Source organism: Vitis vinifera, chromosome 17 (assembly GCF_030704535.1).
Source record: "Vitis vinifera cultivar Pinot Noir 40024 chromosome 17, ASM3070453v1".
NCBI classification, from domain to species: domain Eukaryota; kingdom Viridiplantae; phylum Streptophyta; class Magnoliopsida; order Vitales; family Vitaceae; genus Vitis; species Vitis vinifera.
Window position 1 is genome coordinate 2,667,046 of NC_081821.1, and position 18,129 is coordinate 2,685,174.

Here is an 18,129-nt window from a genome sequence, read left to right on the forward strand (position 1 = left end):
TCCAAAGGCTGGACCGTATTTAGGCATAAATTAGAAGAATAGAATTGAGTAAAAAAAACTGACTAAAGATGAAGACGATGAGACAGGATTAAACCTGCTCTGATACCATGAAGAATTTAAAGAAAAATATGAAGAATTTGAAGACAAAATATGGAGGAACACCTCAATTCATTCTGTGATACCTCTCTTTACAATGAATGAAAGCATAAATAAATAGCCTACGGATATGAGACAATTCCGGAATGGAATTTCCCTTACATGGAAAGTGAATAAACTCTTACATGGGAAGTGAATAAACTACTCTTATATGGAAAGTGAATAAACTACCTTGCTAGAATTACTCCTAAATATATAAACTACTCTTACATGGAAAGTGAATAAACTACCTTGCTAGAATTACTCCTAAATCAATTATAATAAAGGTTGTACATTACACTAATTAGGGAAGTAAACAGAGGATGCTGGCTTGATTTCCAACACCAACAATTGGCTTTATTTGTGAGAACTAACAAAAAAGCCAACCATGGTGACTACACGGGCAGCTAGCCACGCCAACGATGCATGTGTTGCACATCTAATTGAGGAGCAATAGTCAACAATCGAGCCCCAACTGATGGAGTATCAAAGGCAGTTGGATGAGTTGAGAAGAATTGTCGCAGAACGAGATATTGGTAACCCAACTCAGCATAACAACCCAATGACAATCAACAAATGGTGAGGCCCTGGTCGGCCCTACGAAAAAAAACCCCTCGGACCTACCGAATAGGTCGATCCACCTAGGGCCACAAATTCCTAAGTGGAGATATGCGACCGGCAAGCCTTGGGAGGAGAATGCCTAAAGCGAAGCAACCAACCCTGCCTAGGACCGGACCAAAAGGTATTGCCCAGGAGACACCAACTGACCATAGACCGAGTGAATGGTTTTTCCCATGCAAGGCCATCAAAAGAGCGCCGCTCGGAACCACCACACACTTTTTTAATGATATGCTATCAACATCTTTGACTCCCTACATTGTGCAACAAAGGCACCCTCTAGGATTCATGGTGCCCAAATTCACAATGTATGATGGTACCACAGACCCTTTCGAGCACCTCATGCACTACTGTTAGGTAATGACCTTGGACGTAGGAGACAATACGCTTCTATGAAACCAAGGTTTGGTTAATCTTGATTTTGATGATAACAAAACAAGGTTTAGAACTAATGATTATATTTCAAGTGTGATTAGGCAAGACGATTTCCAAAGTGGCAATCACAGAAAATCAAGCCAATGAGAAATCATGAAGAAGAAGACCACCTCACAGAGAAGTGTTTTTCAAGACCCAAGCTTCATAAGATCTCTTTGTAAGGTTGTTGGTGCACTAGGATTTTCATGCATTACATTCTTTACTTATGCACCAAAATCATCCAAGAGTTATTTTGTTTTAAATATTTTAAGAATTGGATGATTTCATGTTTTCAACTAAAACCTTGTGTTAAATGTTGTTCAAACTTGTTTTAAAAAGGTTTTAAGTTGAAAAAGTTGGGTGTTGAGTCAAAAAAATGGCTCAACCGGTTGAGAAACCGGTCAACCGGTTATGCTCGTCCGGTCGAGGGATGCCAAAAACTTTTTCTCTCTCCCAGTGGCCTTCTCTTCCCGGTCGAGATCCGGTTGGGGCCCAACGGTCACCTGTCAAGCATTAAATGTTAACAGCTAGTCAATCGATCAACCCCTAGCTTGATCGATCGAACCCCCAAACGGCTAGTTTGGCTTTTCTCTTCTATAAAAAGGCTCTAATCTTCATTGTTTAAAAAAACTTAATCTTCCCAAACCTTTCTTGAATATATTTGAGCCTTGGAAGAGTGTTTTTTAGTGCACCATTGTTCTAAAACTTGCATATCTTTAGTGCATCATTCAATCCTAGTTTTCTTGTATCATTTGAGCTTAAAGTTTTTATATTAGGATTTTGTGAGATCATTTATTTGTAAATCTTTGAGAGGAAGTTTCTCAAGTGTGGGATATCACTTGAGAGGTTGTTCAAGAGTGGGATATCTCTTGAGAAGTGTAAATGGTGCTTGGAGCCAAAAGTCCAAGAGGGTGAATTGGAACCATAATCCAATTGTATTGTTTGAAGGCTTGGTTTGGAAGCCTTGAATTAGTGAAACCTCAAGCTTGGGATTGAAGCTAGAAGAGAGTGGATGTAGGTCGGGTTGCGCCGAACCACTATAAAATCTTGTGTTTGCATTCTCTCTTCCCTACTCTTTTAATTTATATACAATTGTCTTTATATTGTTTATTATATACTTGCATATAATTTTCTCTTACATTCACATAGTTTAAATTAGCAAAAAGAGACCATCACCCTATTCACCCCCCCCCTCTAGGGTGATTACCATAGGTTGGATTAACCTTTTTTTTCTAACAGCTTCTATGCCAAGTATTCCTGGCTAGCCTGCACGAGCCAACCCTTGCCTGGTTTCATCGAGTCCCAACCAATTCGATCAATGACTTCCGAGAATTGTCAAAGGTATTCGTGGCTTACCATTTATGCTATGCCAGGAAGAAGTAGGGCCTCAATAGCCTAAGCAACTTGAAAATGATGGAGTCTGAATCCCTAGGGGATTTTATGCAAAGATTTAGTCTAGCCTTGATCCAAATAGAGTCCTGTAGTACTGATGCAATCATGCAAGCTTTCAAACGGAGTATCATCTCGGGGACCCCATTCTTCAAATCTATATCAAAGAAGTCGTTAGATATAATGGATGACCTCTTCCGAAGAGCCAACAAGTACTCCATGTTAAAGAACGATCACAGAGCAGCATCCCAGCAAATCGTTGCAGCTTCTCGAACAATTGTTTCTCGACCAAGCAATCATACCCGACCCACCAAAGGACTTCATCAGCAAGAGGGCAGAAAAAACCAAACTCAAAGGACACTTAAAACCTAACACCAGGAAAATAGGTCGACACCCCAGTTTACGAAGCTCATCCTCGATTACGGCTAGTTGTTGCCGATAATTCAGAATCTAGACAGCTTTTGTTGGTCGAACCCTGTACAAGGGGATGCAAGTCAGAGGGATCATTATTGTTTTTGTGAGTACCATAAAGACAAGGGTCATTCTACCGAGGAGTGTTGCCATCTCCATTACTCGGTTGAACGAATGGTACAAGCCGATCAACTCAACAAGTATATTCACAATTGAACGAAACCTCCCCGACCTGGCCAAGTTGTTCCTGTCTCTACAACTGGCACCAAAGCCAGACAAGTAATCCATGTCATACACGAGAAATTGAATGATAACCAATGGAAAAGCAAACGGCATGCCAAGGTGTTGATAAAAAATGTAGAACGAGCGACTCAGGTTTGCAATGGGGGAAGCATATTTGTTGTCGAAAGCCTAGTCCCGATGAACAGAACCATTGTATTCTTCGAAACAAACCTACTCCGAGTCGCTCGACCACATGAAAATGTCTTCATCCTAATGCTGAATGTCGTTGAATATGATGTGTGTCATATATTAATCGACCAATGGAGTTCTGCAAACCTGCTACATATATCCGGCTGCAAATAGATGAACTTTTCTATGAATGTGTTGGAAAGTCCTAGGAGGGAGCTGACAAGCTTTAACGATTAAACCATAATTTTCCTCGATAACATCGTGTTTCTCATTTCCTCAGGACCCCTCACCATGATGGTTAAATTCTCAATCGTAGAGGACCCTTTTCCTTATAATGTAATCCTCGGTAGAGCCTGGATCTATAGCATGAAGGACATACCATCGACGTACCACCAGAAAGTAAGCTACTTGACGATGCAAAAGAAAATAGACATTTATGAAGATCAGACGACATCACGACGATGCTATTAGGTGACAATGCTTTTGACTTCTAGCACAGATGATGGAAAAAATGGCCCCGAGGGAAAAAAAAAATAGCATCAATCGAATGACTCCCACCCGAAGTTGGATGAGCGAGAGTCTCCGGCCGCTAAGCCGCTAAAGGCCATCAATCTATTTAACGACAACTCTAGCAGAAAAAGTGTTTTTGGGAGAGATGCTGTCAGAAAAAGGGAAAAAAAAATAAGTTAACTCAGCTACTAAGGCAAAACGCAGATTTCTTCGCATGGAAACACTCTGATGTAAAGGGGATTCACTCCTTAGTAGCTTGCCACCACTTGAATGTGAAGAGAGAATGGCACCCAGTTAGGCAGAAATTGCGAAAATTCCATGAAGAACTACATAAGATCATCGCAGAAGAGGTAAACCGGTTGCTTGAAGTTGGATTCATCCAAGATGTGTAGTATCCGAAATGGTTGGCCAACGTTGTTGTGGTCCTAAAGAAAAGCGGCAAGTGGCGTGTGTGCGTCAACTTCACTAATCTTAATGAAGTTTTCCCGAAAAACAATTTTCCTCTTCCTCGGATAGACCAAATTGTTGACACCACAGCAGGCCATGAACTTTTTTGGATGTTTTTTCCAGGTACAATTAGATACTGATGTACTCGCCAGATAAGGAGGAGACAACCTTCATTACTAGCCAAGGCTTATTCTGTTATGACATAATGTCATTCGACCTCAAGAATGTAGGAGCAACCTATCAACGATTGGTGACGAAGATATTCCGACCTTTGTTGGGAAGAAACGTAGAAGTTTACATCAACAACATGTTGATCAAGAGCAAGTAGAGGTAGAACCACCTCCAAGACCTTGCAAAAGCTTTCATCCTACTTTGTAGATATGGCATGATACTGAATCTGGAAAGGTTGTGCACCAACATGTTGCATGTGCAGGAAATTGTAAAATTGCATGGAATGCCATTCTCCATAGTATCTTACTAAGGCCCAAATGTGGACCATCTCAATGTTGGGATTCATGCACAGTTGCAGGCTCAGGAAGGTGAACAAACCTTAAAACATATTTTGTTTATACACTACTTAAAAGATATTATGATCATCACGTATTAGTTTTTTGTATACAAATTATTATGTAGTATGCTTTACAATTATTTATATCAAGATTGACCATGATCAAGATTATTCAATGGATTATTGTTCATCCCAATCAATCTAAACTTTTGAGATAAGGAACCAATACAGAGAGCTTACTAGTGGTGAGACAGAACACTTGTTAGACAGCGAGCCATAGGGCCCATAGCTCACAGCTCATGATCTATTGGTTCATTTGAGTGTTGAACTTATTGATTTTCTTGTTATAATCTATTAGAGTTTGGTGATTCGAATTCTATTTGGTCTGGCTCAAAGAGCTCGCAGTACAACATATATGGTAAAATTATAATTATGAATTTTATTTTATTTTTTATTATTTATTTATTTATTTATCTGTGGTGATAACGAAGGGATAGGATTGATAGACCTTATTGTGTAACACAATCTTTGTTACATTTTGTTTTGTACTAAGCCATTGGAACCTATGTTTACTTCATTGTTGGTATTTTTATTTTATGTTAGTTGCTTTTATTCTTTTTTAAGATGTTGATTCCACCTTGGATTTCAATTCAACATGGACTTTATATATCCTAATGAGACCTAAAAAAAATTAAATGATCCAAATATATGTAGGAAACAAAATCAAAGATTATATTGAGAAACTTAGTTTATTCAATAAATTTACCATTACTTCTACTTGTTTTTTTTTTTCATTCTTAATTTTTCCTAAAATCATAATAAAAAATAACACGAAAAAATCTTAATGAAGAGATTTTATTTTATGTAGATTTTAAGTATTTTTAGATAATTAATTAAAATTTATTAATTTAATCAGGATAATGTAATTTTTAAAAGAGAGAAAAAACCGTTTTTTTTTCCATTATTTTCATGGAAAAGGGCCTTTTACATGGAAGCTTTAAAGGAACTAGGGGGGTGGCCGCCCCCTCTGTCAAGGAAAGTTCCTCCGTAGACTTATGGGCAGGTCGCACCGTCCATGGTTAGAGTCAACAAGAAAACTAAGGTATAAACATGGAATACAAATAATAATTGTACAACAAACGGTAGCTCCGGGGACATCAGAGTTCTTCCGTCCATCATCCCAGCAATGTCCCAGCTGCTCCCACAATCAATAACACCGCAGCTGCCGACGCCACCACCACCACCGACAGAAGACGTGGAAAGGGCAGCCGAGGTTGATGCCGGTCATAAGCCCTACCCTTCATCACCACTGGCGCAACATAAGCTCAACTGGTCCAAGCTAGTTATCGCATTTTGCTTTGGATCAGCACTTGAAATAGCTCACCAGTCCCAACAATATTCTCAGTCTCAATTGAGTCAATTCCCTTCAACCTTGTACTTGGTGCTGTGCTTTGCAATCTCTGTTTCCTTCTCCTGTATATTTGTTGCCATATTTATTCGTTTCAAGTTCTCCATGGCAGCACAAGTGCTGGAATATGTTGGTGTCTTCTCTGCCGTCACAGCCTTCTTCCTTGCCATCACATCTCCGTTTCCACTGTACCTCAAGTGCACCATCTGGGCCCTCTATGGCGTCTCCTTGCTGGCCATAGTCATCTGCAATCTCTTGTAATCATCTCTTTATATGTCATCAAAATGATGTCGTAATTGTTAAAGAGCATGATGTGCATTCTAAGCCCAAATCCTACAAGCATAAACTCGTAAGGAAATGGGTATGTCAACATGGTATCAGAATTTCATTTGAAGGGTGGGTCTTTCCGCAATTTGTATATTTGTTTCTTCTTTTACATATTTGTAAGTCCAAAAAATGACCATTTACAGCTGTTTACTTTCGGGTCCATGTATCTTTCCACAGCCCTGTGTAGGAAAATGTCTAGGAATTTATATTTCAGAATTAAGAAGATATTAATATAGTTATATGTTTTTTATTAGAATAAAGATGTAGAAACTTGTATTCATCGAATAAGGAAAGAGAACTACTTTTTTTTTTTTATTTGGTCTTTCAAACCTGGGTTTGTAAATTAGATTATATTCCTATTACATTTGATTTGGGTTGGAGCTTTAAATTTTTAACTGGGCTCCTGCCATGAAACCAAAGAAAAAAAAAATACTTAACTCTTTGATTATAAACAGATGTAATTTACTTATAAAAGTTAATGAAGAAAAATTAGTTTTTATTAAAATGCACTTGTAAATGGCTTGACAAATTGAATTATAAAGTCTGAATCAATTTTATTGTGTTTTATTTAAAATATCGGGATAAAACAATTTGATTAAATGAAGCCCGAACAATTTTATTTGTTCATTTTAAATGAACTCTCCATCAATTTGGTTAAAGAATCCAATATGAAATTATCACCCATTTTAAAGAGAAATAATAACGACTCAAACAAAATTTTTGTTATCCCTTAATTATTAATCTAGATTGCGTCCCCACATACCCTTATCTAAATTCCTGGGTCCAAGCAACCTTCACTGATCTTTTTCTCAATCCTTTCTGCTTATATCTCTTAATGTATCTTTTGCCTCTCTAAAGTTCCACTAATGTAAAAATAATAATAATAATAATAATAACAACAATAACCATAATAATTATAATAATAAGTTAATCTTCAAAGTGTCGTATGGAGGAGCTTAATTAGGACCTAGCCCGTGACGATCCGAGGGCGACATGTCCGTATCAAGTGTCAACTTTCAAAAATCATGGCTAGTTGTGAATAAGGTGTAAGTATCGCGGCACCTTGTGGATCAGAGCTCTTGAAGATAAGCTTCTCAAAGTCGGCTTTTAAGTCAAAATGAGAATTGTACGTAATATGTATTCCGCAACATCATTCATCCTATTCCAACCCATGTCCATTGTGGCATAATAAAGGCGTCGGTTTGAAATTCTAGTCCAATTCCCCTACATGTTTATATATATACCATTTGGATTTTTCTGGGTAGGGATGAAAAAGAAAGAAAGAGACAATTTTTTTTTATATAATTTTATTCTTTCATTTACCTTTAATCATCTTTTTATAAAATTCTATTTCCTTGGTTATAGATATTGTCCACGACTTTCACAATTTAAAAAGCATATATATATTTACATAAAATTAAGAAGAGTTCAATTATATATTTAATGTTGAAAACTTCTTCTTCCTATCCTATGTGATGTCAAACAAACAAAAAGCTTATTCTTATATAAATATTATCCGTTTTAGGTACAAGAGACACTCACACTATTAAAAATTATTTATGTAGGAGTTTATTCTCCTATCTAATACCTAACATTTAAAAGTTCACATAGAGGTTAGGAATGCTCTAATACTATTTATAGGAATCCACTACGGGATCCAATGAGCTTTAAAATGTAACACGATCAACTCCTCAAAAACAATTACATAAAGTTAAAAAGAGTTCAAACGTGTGTCCCTATGTAATGTCAAACAAACAAAAACATGTATATCGAACTTTTTTTTTTAATATTGATATTGTCTATTTTAGGATCAATAGGTACTAAGTTCTAAAGAATACTTACATTAAAGTTCATAAGTTTGTTCCGCTATCTTGATCCCTATATGATATCAAACAAGTACAAACATATATCAAGCTTCCTCTCAAGTAGACATTGTCTATTTTAGACACAATGGACACTCACATCTTTAAAAAATATTTACATAGAAGTTCATAAGTTCATTCTCTGATCCAATGCCCGATATTTAAAAGTTTACATTGAGGTCAAGAATGCTCTAATAGTAGTTATAACAATCCTAAAAACCCATTTGCATAAAAGAAGAGGTCAAACATGTGTGGCGTGTGTCTATATATATATATATATAGTGTAGTATCCCTATGCGATGTCAAACGAGTAAAAAAATACATCAAGCTTCCTCTCATATAGATATTCTCTATTTTAACTATAATAGTCACTTAGTTTTAAAAAATATTTATATAGAAGTTCATTTGTCTACCTAATGCTTGACATTTAAAAGCTCACATCTAGGTTAGAAATGCTTGCTATTTTTAACAAACCTAAAAAACCATTTACATAAAATAAAAAAATAAAAAAAGAGTCCTAGGCATATATATATATATATTTCTTGTCTTGATGTTTGACAAAAAAAAATAATTAAAAAAAAATTACATAGAAGTTCGTCCCATATTTGGTACCCAATATTTAAAAGCTTACGTCAAGGTTAGAAATACTCACTTTAAAGAACTCAATGTCCTAAAATACATTAACAAAATTAAAACAAGTCTATATACATATATAATGTTAGAAACTTTTCCCTATCATAAATGGTATATCCCAATATTTGTAATGACTCATTCTCTTTATATGGATATTGTTTGCCCTAAACTTGATGGACTTCCATCACGACATTAAACGCATTACTTAATTAAAAATAATTCATACATATATAATAGCTAGAATTTTTTCCCAACTTAGGAAATTATATTTTCCTTATATTCTATTTTCCTTTGCTATATATGTTAGATTTGCATACCATTCAAGAATTTTTATTTTTATTTTTTTTAGTCCAAATATTGATCTGCATCTACTTATTGCATATCTAAAATGAGAACTAGTTTTGTTTTTTAAAAATAAAATAAAATGAAAATGATATTAAAATATATATTTAGTAGCACATTTTAAACACCATGTGGCAAAACAAATACTAAAAATCGATTATTTCCTGAAAATGTCAAAATGTCAATCTTATGTTTTTTGTAAATATTAATATTTTAATAATTGTGGACTGATTAAAAATGATATAAACTTCTTAAAAGGTGAGATTTTTTTTAGCAAGTCTTTTTCCCAAAATTTAGGCTTTAGAGGGAATATTCTTTTTCCCAAAAGTGAGTTCATGAGTGTGTCAAATTCTTATTTTTAAAGTGGTTTAAAAATTGGAAATTAAAAAATATATTACTTACTTTAAAAAAAAAAAAAAAAGCGTCACTTTTAAATTTTAAAAATAAAAATTGGAAAAGAAAAACGCATCAGAAGATACCATAATTCACAAGTAGCTGAAGTAGAGCTACGGCCATAGCAAAGAATCAATCATATAGAGGGTTTAAGAGGGATTTTTGAAAGATTTCTTTTGTTTGTATCTTGCAAGCTGACCATAGATGCCTTCCTGTTTAAATGAATGGTCAATTTGATTCTATTTTTGTTGTCTCATGTTACAGAGCTGGACGTTAACCACCATCTTTTTAAGGATAAATTATGGAAACCCATCTCATCTCTTGATCTTGTAAGTAACTCGAGCCAAAAAATGACCAAGTCCGTTAGCTTGGGACTCAACTCTAGCCAAAAGTCTTCCACTATGAACTCAAATTTCTCAACAACATCCAACCAAACAAAATCAAAACATGTAAAGATTTATGAATCCGATGCATGAACTCAAAACCCAATAAAAATATAAAAATAACCTTGTTGGACTTGGGTTTGTAGAGTCCTAGGTCGTTCATGCGTATATCTGAGTGGGAAAGCAAAAATCCAATTTTGAATAATCAAGAATTGCAAGAAAATTAAACTTCCTAAGATACTGAATTGGATGAAACTACTTAAAACCCATCTTTGGACCTAGACTTATAGACCATGGATGCTATGGCTAATCATCTGGCCCATGTTGTGGAAGGTAGGAGTTTATATAGCATATGTTTTTGGCTTACTTTGAAAGTTAAAACCTGCATTTAAATGGAAAAATCTTCAATATTTAGGGCGTAATGTATGGTTTACAACAAAAGAAAAAGTCTGCAATTTGGATTTTCGGAAAGTGAAATACATGTACTCCTAAATCAGATAAGGGGTTCCAAAGCTCACTATATATTTGAACTCATATTTGCCGGAAAATTTTCAGATTCAATGGAGTCTTTTGTTTGTTGAGAGATAGGGAGTTTTTGTTCTATACTCCTATACTTGTGGAATTTCTGTGAATATCTCATTTTGGCTACCTCTTATTTCTCCATTTTTCCACCGCAAATCGTTGCTATTCTTCTGTAAAGCCTCTCTCACCAAATCGCCCCCTTGGTGTCTCAACCATCTCTCTTCCCTTCACCATGTGCGTAGAGTAGTACTAGCTTTGGACTTGGGTTTTGAGTCTATCCCCTGGCCCATCTAGGGCATGGAATTTTTGCGTCCTTCTGCCTCTTTGAAGCCCAAGCCTGAGCTGACCCATGACCTAGTTCGCATTCCAACCTTTCTAAATACAGCCAACCTGCATGTCCATATCAATCTTGAAATCCATGGCAACTTGTGGATGAGGTGGTAATGTCGTGGAAACTTGTGGATCAGAGCTCTTGAATCTTCTCAAAGCCATCTTTCTAGGCTCCAAAATGAGTATGTGGTACAATATTTTTAAAATATATCTATTTATAGATAACAACTATGGCTTTGGAGCGCTTGAGTGGCACTCAAAGCTATCCTCTCATTTTACTACTTGCTGGGGTTTTGGTGCAAAAGATTCAATAGATGGTTACACGTACAAGTGAAATGAAAAAGAGAATGTTGTATGCCTCTACCCTACAAGTGAAGTAGAAATAAATAATTATTGAACAATGATGATATGAAAAAGGGCAGATATAGATGGGCATGTACACTAACGACTCAAGAATTGAATCATTCCTTCATAATGGAGCCATGGGTGGGGGAGTGCTGAAGCTGTTGAAGCTAAGGGGCTATGCATACCCTACCTTCATGGACATGGACATCTCAAAAAATGAAATAAGGAGAGAAGAGAGCAGCAGCAGAGAAGATTCCAAATCAGACCCTGCAAATTTGATAGCACGTAAAGGTGTTATATCATTCTATCACCATAGGTTAACCTAAAGGACAATAATCTATAGGGTATAAAACAAAGCTATATTATTGAAAGGACAAAGGTGTGAATGGAGGGAGAGAGAGAGAAGAGGGTAGAAAAGGAATGTAATAAAAGAACCGTACAGAGAGAGAGGAGGGGTGGAGAAAGAGAGAGAGACAAAGGAGAGGGGTGTGAGAGAGGGGCAGTTCGGATTTAGAATAAGTGTGAAAGGCACGAGACAGTGAGAGCAACAATAAATGAGAGAAAGAAGGTGATGAGGCTTATGATAACCCTCATGATCGTCACGTCGTTTTTCATTCGCTTCTCCCGATAACTCCCAGAATTCCACGCTTCCTCTCTCTTCTCTTCGCTTCTTCTCCTCCTTGCTTTTTTGCCTTTGCTTTTTGTCCATTTTAGACACACAGACTCTCTCTCTCCCCCCTTTCTTCTCTCTCCTGATATAGCCCAGTCAACCTCACGTCTTCCTCACTTTGTTCCATTTTAAACCAACACCATTCTCTTTCTCCCATCCATTGGTCAATCTTCATCTCTGAAACCCTGAAACTCAAACGCTCTCTATTCGGCTCACCTCTCCCATTTCAACTAAATCACTTTTCATTACCATCAAATACATACTACTTGTGACCCATTTCTGGTTTCTCCTTCCAGAGTAAAAGACAGACTTGGTGGAGCATTATATATCTACAGTTGTAGACCACCTCCACGCCAATCCACCATTGCTTGCTCCATTCCCATTTGATCTGCAACTCAAAAACCTAATTTTCATCCCAATATCATATATCATATGATTATATGCTAGTTGGGAACCAAAAATATTCATGATTAGACTCTCCTTCTTGTTCATTACTCATCTCTACACCCAAAATCCTTTCCTCTAGTTTGGTGTTCTTTACCCTCCACCTTCAAAGCAAAGCAACTTACAATGTGGATGATGGGTTACAATGATGGGGGAGAGCTGAATATGCCTGATTCATTCAATGGCAGGAAGCTTCGGCCTCTGATTCCAAGACCAGCTACTTCTACCAGCGGCACTGCAACTACCACGTCTTCTTGTTTAAGCCGCATCCATGGGACTGATCTTTTTGGACTGAATCACCATCTGGGTATGCGTTCTCTTCCCTCTTTTTCACTCCCATTATTTGTGTCTTTCTGTGTTTTCTGGCCTATCTGGGTGTCGTAAGTATTTAAATGCATTGGCTCCATTACTTGATTTTGTTACATGTTGCATCAACTATGACAGAGCAAAGCAACATTAGAGAGTTCAATACAACTCCAGTCATAGTGAGCTCACGTTGGAATCCAACCCCGGAGCAGCTAAGGACCCTAGAAGAATTATATCGGCGCGGGACTCGAACGCCTTCGGCTGAGCAAATTCAGCATATCACCGCACAGCTCCGCCGATACGGCAAGATTGAAGGCAAGAATGTGTTTTACTGGTTTCAGAACCACAAGGCAAGGGAACGGCAGAAGCGGCGCCGACAACTTGAACCAGATGAGCAGAATCGCGATGTTGAAAGCACAGAGAGGAAGGAATCAGGTAAAAGCCACAAAAAATAACTTATATATTTTCCCTAATTTTTTATCAGAAAGTACTTGATCTCATGCAAGAGAGACAAGAGTGGGGGATGAATGATGAGGGAGAGGTGTTTGATCCAAAATGCTTTTTTTTTCCTCCCATTTCATTTGTTGTTTTGAGATGTAAAGTTGCGTTCTTTTTGTTTTTCTTTTTGTCTACAGGAGGAAGTAGGACAGGTTTTGAAGAACAGACCAAGAACTGGGCACTCTCTACAAACTGCAGTATACTTGCAGAGGTCCATTTAACTTGCTTTTTGTCTTTCTCCGTAGACTAACACTCTTTCTCAGCTAAGATTACCTATGATCTCTAAAAGCCTATTAGAAGCAATTAATCAGAGATAATAAGCATATGATTACAAGTTTTTCATGTAAGATTTGTTTAAAAGCTGTGTAGGATAAAATGTAGGGAACAACAAAAGCTTTGTTTGTTGGGAAATGAAAAGGGTCTAAAAGCTGCATTCCTTCCTTTCTGTCGGGGCTGCTGTTTTGAAATAAGCTAGGTTTTTGGGTCTTGTGCTTATTCATACACATCTCATTCTTACTCTAAAGCTTGTTGCAATTCCCCTTGATGCTCATGAAAGGACAATGCTCTCCTTATTATAGGATGTACGCATGGCTTCTCATTTTTTTTCCATGGACCATTGCCCTCATGAGTTTGGGTTGATTAATAATAAAATAACATCTCATATGGGGCGCCCATAATGGCTTTATTTCAGCTGCATGTGAGTTGGGTTTTCATGTTTTGCATGCCCTTTTGATTTATCAGGAATCTCTTTCAATACAAAGGGCAGCAAAAGCAACAGCTGCAGCAGCAGAATGTAGAACAGATGGATGGATCCAATTCGATGAAGGGGAATTACAGCATAGAAGAAGCTTGGTAGAAAGAAATGCCATTTGGCAGATGATGCAGTTGTCTTGTCCTTCTCCCACCACCCACCTCATAAACACGACTACTACTACAAGAACCAAAGAAGCTGCAGCAGTTAGAAGAATGGACCCAAAGTTCATAAAGACTCGAGATCTGAACATCTTTATAGCTCCCTACAGATCAGAAGGTCATAATCACTTGGCCGGTGTCGGCGCCGATCACTCCAATGAAGAAGAGGGTGGAGAATCCCAAACCCTTCAGCTGTTCCCCCTCCGGAGCGGCGATGGCAATGAAAACATTAATGAAAAAGAGGGCGAGATATCAGTTGCTGCCATGAATACCAACCTCACTCCTCACCAGTTTTTTGAGTTCCTTCCACTGAAGAATTAAACAAGGGGAAGTTAACCCCATGTGGGTTGCAGGCCTCCTCAGCTTACTATGTATGCAACATGATGATGGGTTGTGCTAGATTTTGTATTTTTGTTGGAAACTGAGACTGCTTTTATTGCTCTTGATGTTACATTTCATGGAAGCCATGCAATGTTAGCAAGTGGGTATGAAACAAGGTTGCCTTAAACTGCATTTGGACCATGTTGGCTTAATCAATGAACAGTAACATTAAAGAAAAATACCACAGAGGTTGTGCGTTTACAGAAACAGGCCTCCTTTCAGTAACCAGATGTGTCCTCATGCGTGTGAAATGTTGAGAGAGAGAGATGAGATGGGGAGATGGGTCCTCCCCCATGAAGGGATCTGAAATAGAAGCAGATGTGAGAGTTTGATGTTGAAATAAGGGATTGAAATGGGAAATGGATGTGAAAGACTTCTGATGTTGAAGTGACTTGGAATATGGCCTTTGAGCCTTCTCTTGTTCTTCTCTTACATATTTGGAATTAAATCCAAAGAAAACAAACTTGTCACGTAAATGACAATGGAAGAATACATAAAAGAGAGCTTTCCTTGTATCCTTTCTTAGGCATCCTATATACATCCTCTGCCTATAGTTTTGAGAATTCCAACACCTTGGGGGAATTCACACTTAAAACCTCTATGCTTTTAAGTTCATCCTCGTGAGGGAATTTTTGGCACAAAAATTCATTCCCTGCAATTCATTCTTCAATATATAGTAAACTCTTTATGCATTCATGCATGAGATTATAGAATATTTTGGATGAGCTGCCAAATGGATATGGAAGACAACTGATAAAGAAAAGAGTACAAGATGGACCTTACTCACTATTAGAACTTTCTTACTCCATGACTGTGTCAGCCATTGAGGAATAACCCTAATAACAAGTAGAAGAATATATTCTCATTAATTAATTAAAAAGTGAAAAATATATTGATCACTTGGCATTTATGTTCTATAACTAAAGCACTATCCCTTGCTCTCCAACTATGAAAATCTCAAAATTTATCCCATTACATATCTCCCAAATGGGTTTTAAATCAATTCATATGTTGTATATAACATGTACAAAATTTGTTGAGATGACATGAACAAAATTAAAAATAAGTAATACAAAATTTCAACATGAAATAAGAAACATAGCTCATGAAATTTAAAAATCGGGTTACTTGATTAAAAGGATCACTGAAAACCTTATTTTTGAAATTTAATTTTTTGTCATTTTCTTGTCTCATTTTAACAAAAATGTCCTCGTTATTTTTTTATATATAAAAATAACCTTTTATTTGAAAATTTACATATAAATACTTGAAATAGTAAATGACATTTATGTCAAAAATTGATTACTTTTCAATATAAAAAAATATGGGAATGGTTAAATTCATAATTTGAGAATTATTTCATCCATTTTAATCAAATATTTCTTAAAAATTTGAAACTATACATTTAATTGAAATTCTTTGTGGGGATAATTAATATATAAATTTTTTTCTCTATTCAAGATTAACATACATGGGAATGTGATTGTAACCCAAGACGGCATTCATGAAAAAAAAATCACTTGATCATCAATTCCACGTAAAGGGAAAGCTGTCGTTCGGTCATTTACATGTTTGGATTCTATGAGTGAAGTCACCATTTTTTGAATAAAAACTTGGCTCCAAAATTTCAGTGGCATTGTGCTTTAGGTTTCTATGCATGTGTGTTGTGGATTTAGATATCAAAATGAGTGAATTTTTGCACTGAATATAGGTTTTTACTCAGCCACGCACATACATAAAGAGGTTTTTTATGCAGCTGTCGGGTTGTCTGGTCAATTATTAATGCATGTGACCTTCCTCTACTTGAATGAAAATAATTGTAGGGTGCCCCATCTGCGACCTCTATTATGTTTTTGCCTCTTTGGACTTTCAATGCCCTTTGGGACCGCGATGCTTTCTGAAAAAGTTATGAAACAAATGCATGCATGGAGGGAAAAAAACATGACTCAACAGAATGATTGATCCAGAATTCGATTGATGAGTTTCACAATTTCAAACTTTTATGTCAACTATAACTTTGTAATCCTGAAACTTCAATTTCGTGTAAAAGTGGAACTTTATTACCAAGACTGTTTGGTTTCAGAAAACTCGAGGAAAAGATGGGATGGAAAGAAACTAAAAAGGGAGATGAGGTTAGGGGGGAATTTGACCGAAAGGAAAAGGAGAAGGAAGGAAAAACCAAAAGAATTTATATGTGTCAATTAATTATTTTTATATGCTTCTTTACCTTCGTTTTAATTTTTTTCTTTTCTTGTATAAAGATTTAAATAATTTAAAAGTATATAAATTTTTAATTAATTTTAATTATATTTAATTTTTTTATATTTTTTATAACTAATAAACCTAAACATGAAAACCATTTTTTTAAATATTTTTTTCTTTTCTTAATATTTTTGAAAAATCAAACCAAAAAGAAAAGTAGAAGAAATAAAAAAAATGAAGGAAAATAATATATATATATATATATATATATATTAAAATGATTAAATTATTTTTATATACCATTTTAAACTCATTTCATTTATTTTAACTCTTTCTCTTTTATATTTTATTTTTTAAATATTTTTTATATTAAAACTAAACATAATAAAATTATTTTTTTTTTTCTTTTCTTTTCTTTAGAACTTTTCAGAAGCCAAAAATGGTCCACATATATTTTCCCCTGCTATTTTTGTTAGCTCATAAATACTAAAACTTTTCAAAATGAAAACATGCATGTTTATATTTACTTATATTTCTCAAACTAAGCTCTTCTTTTCTTTTTACTCAAGTTTACTTGTCATGTGTTTGGACGATGGAAAGTATCAAAAGAAAATTAAGGAAAGACAAAATATAAGGGAATTCAAATCTATTCTTTGATTTACTCAGGAAATGAAATATGGTGAATATAAAATACAATGAATATTATTTAATTTGAAAATTTACATATTTTAAAATTCTTCCTTCTAGAAGAAAAAATGAGAAATAATTTTAAAAAGCATGCATGAGAAATTTATTGAATTTTATGCCTCATGGGAAATATTAAGCAATAAAAAATAAAAGGAAGAAAGAAATCCAAAATATTTGGCTTGATTTAAAATGAAAAATATGATCTAAAATAAAATTTATTTACAAATTTATATAGTTCGAATCCTTATACATAATAAAAGAAGAGAAGAAATTTGAAATAGCCATAAAAATTTATTAATTTTAAACTTCTTATTTTTCCTCCATTTTATATATATTCTCTCAAGTTTTTGAGTATGCTTGAACTAAACAATTCACTCATTTTCTATTTTGAAAATGAGTTTTTAATGTTTTTGGTATGTCCATCATCTCAACTTTTCCGATCTTCATCTTGTCTCTACACGTCAATGAGATCGTGGAACTCAAAATATTCACTCAAAGTTAGTGATGGATTGACTCGATACCATTATGAACTCTCATTCAATAAATCTTCACAACTTTAAAATATATCTACATAATTAAGAGAAACACCCCACATAAATAATATAAAAAAATTCTTTATTGTAATATATAAGAAAATTAGC

General features: G+C 35.4%; 1 protein-coding gene across 1 annotated transcript; it reads left to right on the forward strand.

Moving 5' to 3' along the window:
- The first annotated feature begins 11,972 nt into the window (after positions 1–11,972).
- On the forward strand, positions 11,973–14,731 carry LOC100250993 (WUSCHEL-related homeobox 1). The gene is made up of 4 exons (XM_010665377.3): positions 11,973–12,809; positions 12,947–13,243; positions 13,444–13,517; positions 14,048–14,731. The coding sequence occupies exons 1-4, from the start codon at positions 12,629–12,631 to the stop codon at positions 14,537–14,539; spliced, it is 1,044 nt and encodes a 347-aa protein (XP_010663679.1). The 5' UTR covers positions 11,973–12,628; the 3' UTR covers positions 14,540–14,731.
- The last annotated feature ends 3,398 nt before the right edge of the window (positions 14,732–18,129 follow it).

Bases quoted from the DNA above. Each gene is read 5' to 3' on its own strand.
- LOC100250993 (XM_010665377.3), top strand. From the start codon at position 12,629: ATGTGGATGATGGGTTACAATGATGGGGGAGAGCTGAATATGCCTGAT. The intron at 12,810-12,946 runs GTATGCGTTCTC...CAACTATGACAG, and splicing joins TGGACTGAATCACCATCTGG to AGCAAAGCAACATTAGAGAG. The intron at 13,518-14,047 runs GTCCATTTAACT...TTGATTTATCAG, and splicing joins ACTGCAGTATACTTGCAGAG to GAATCTCTTTCAATACAAAG.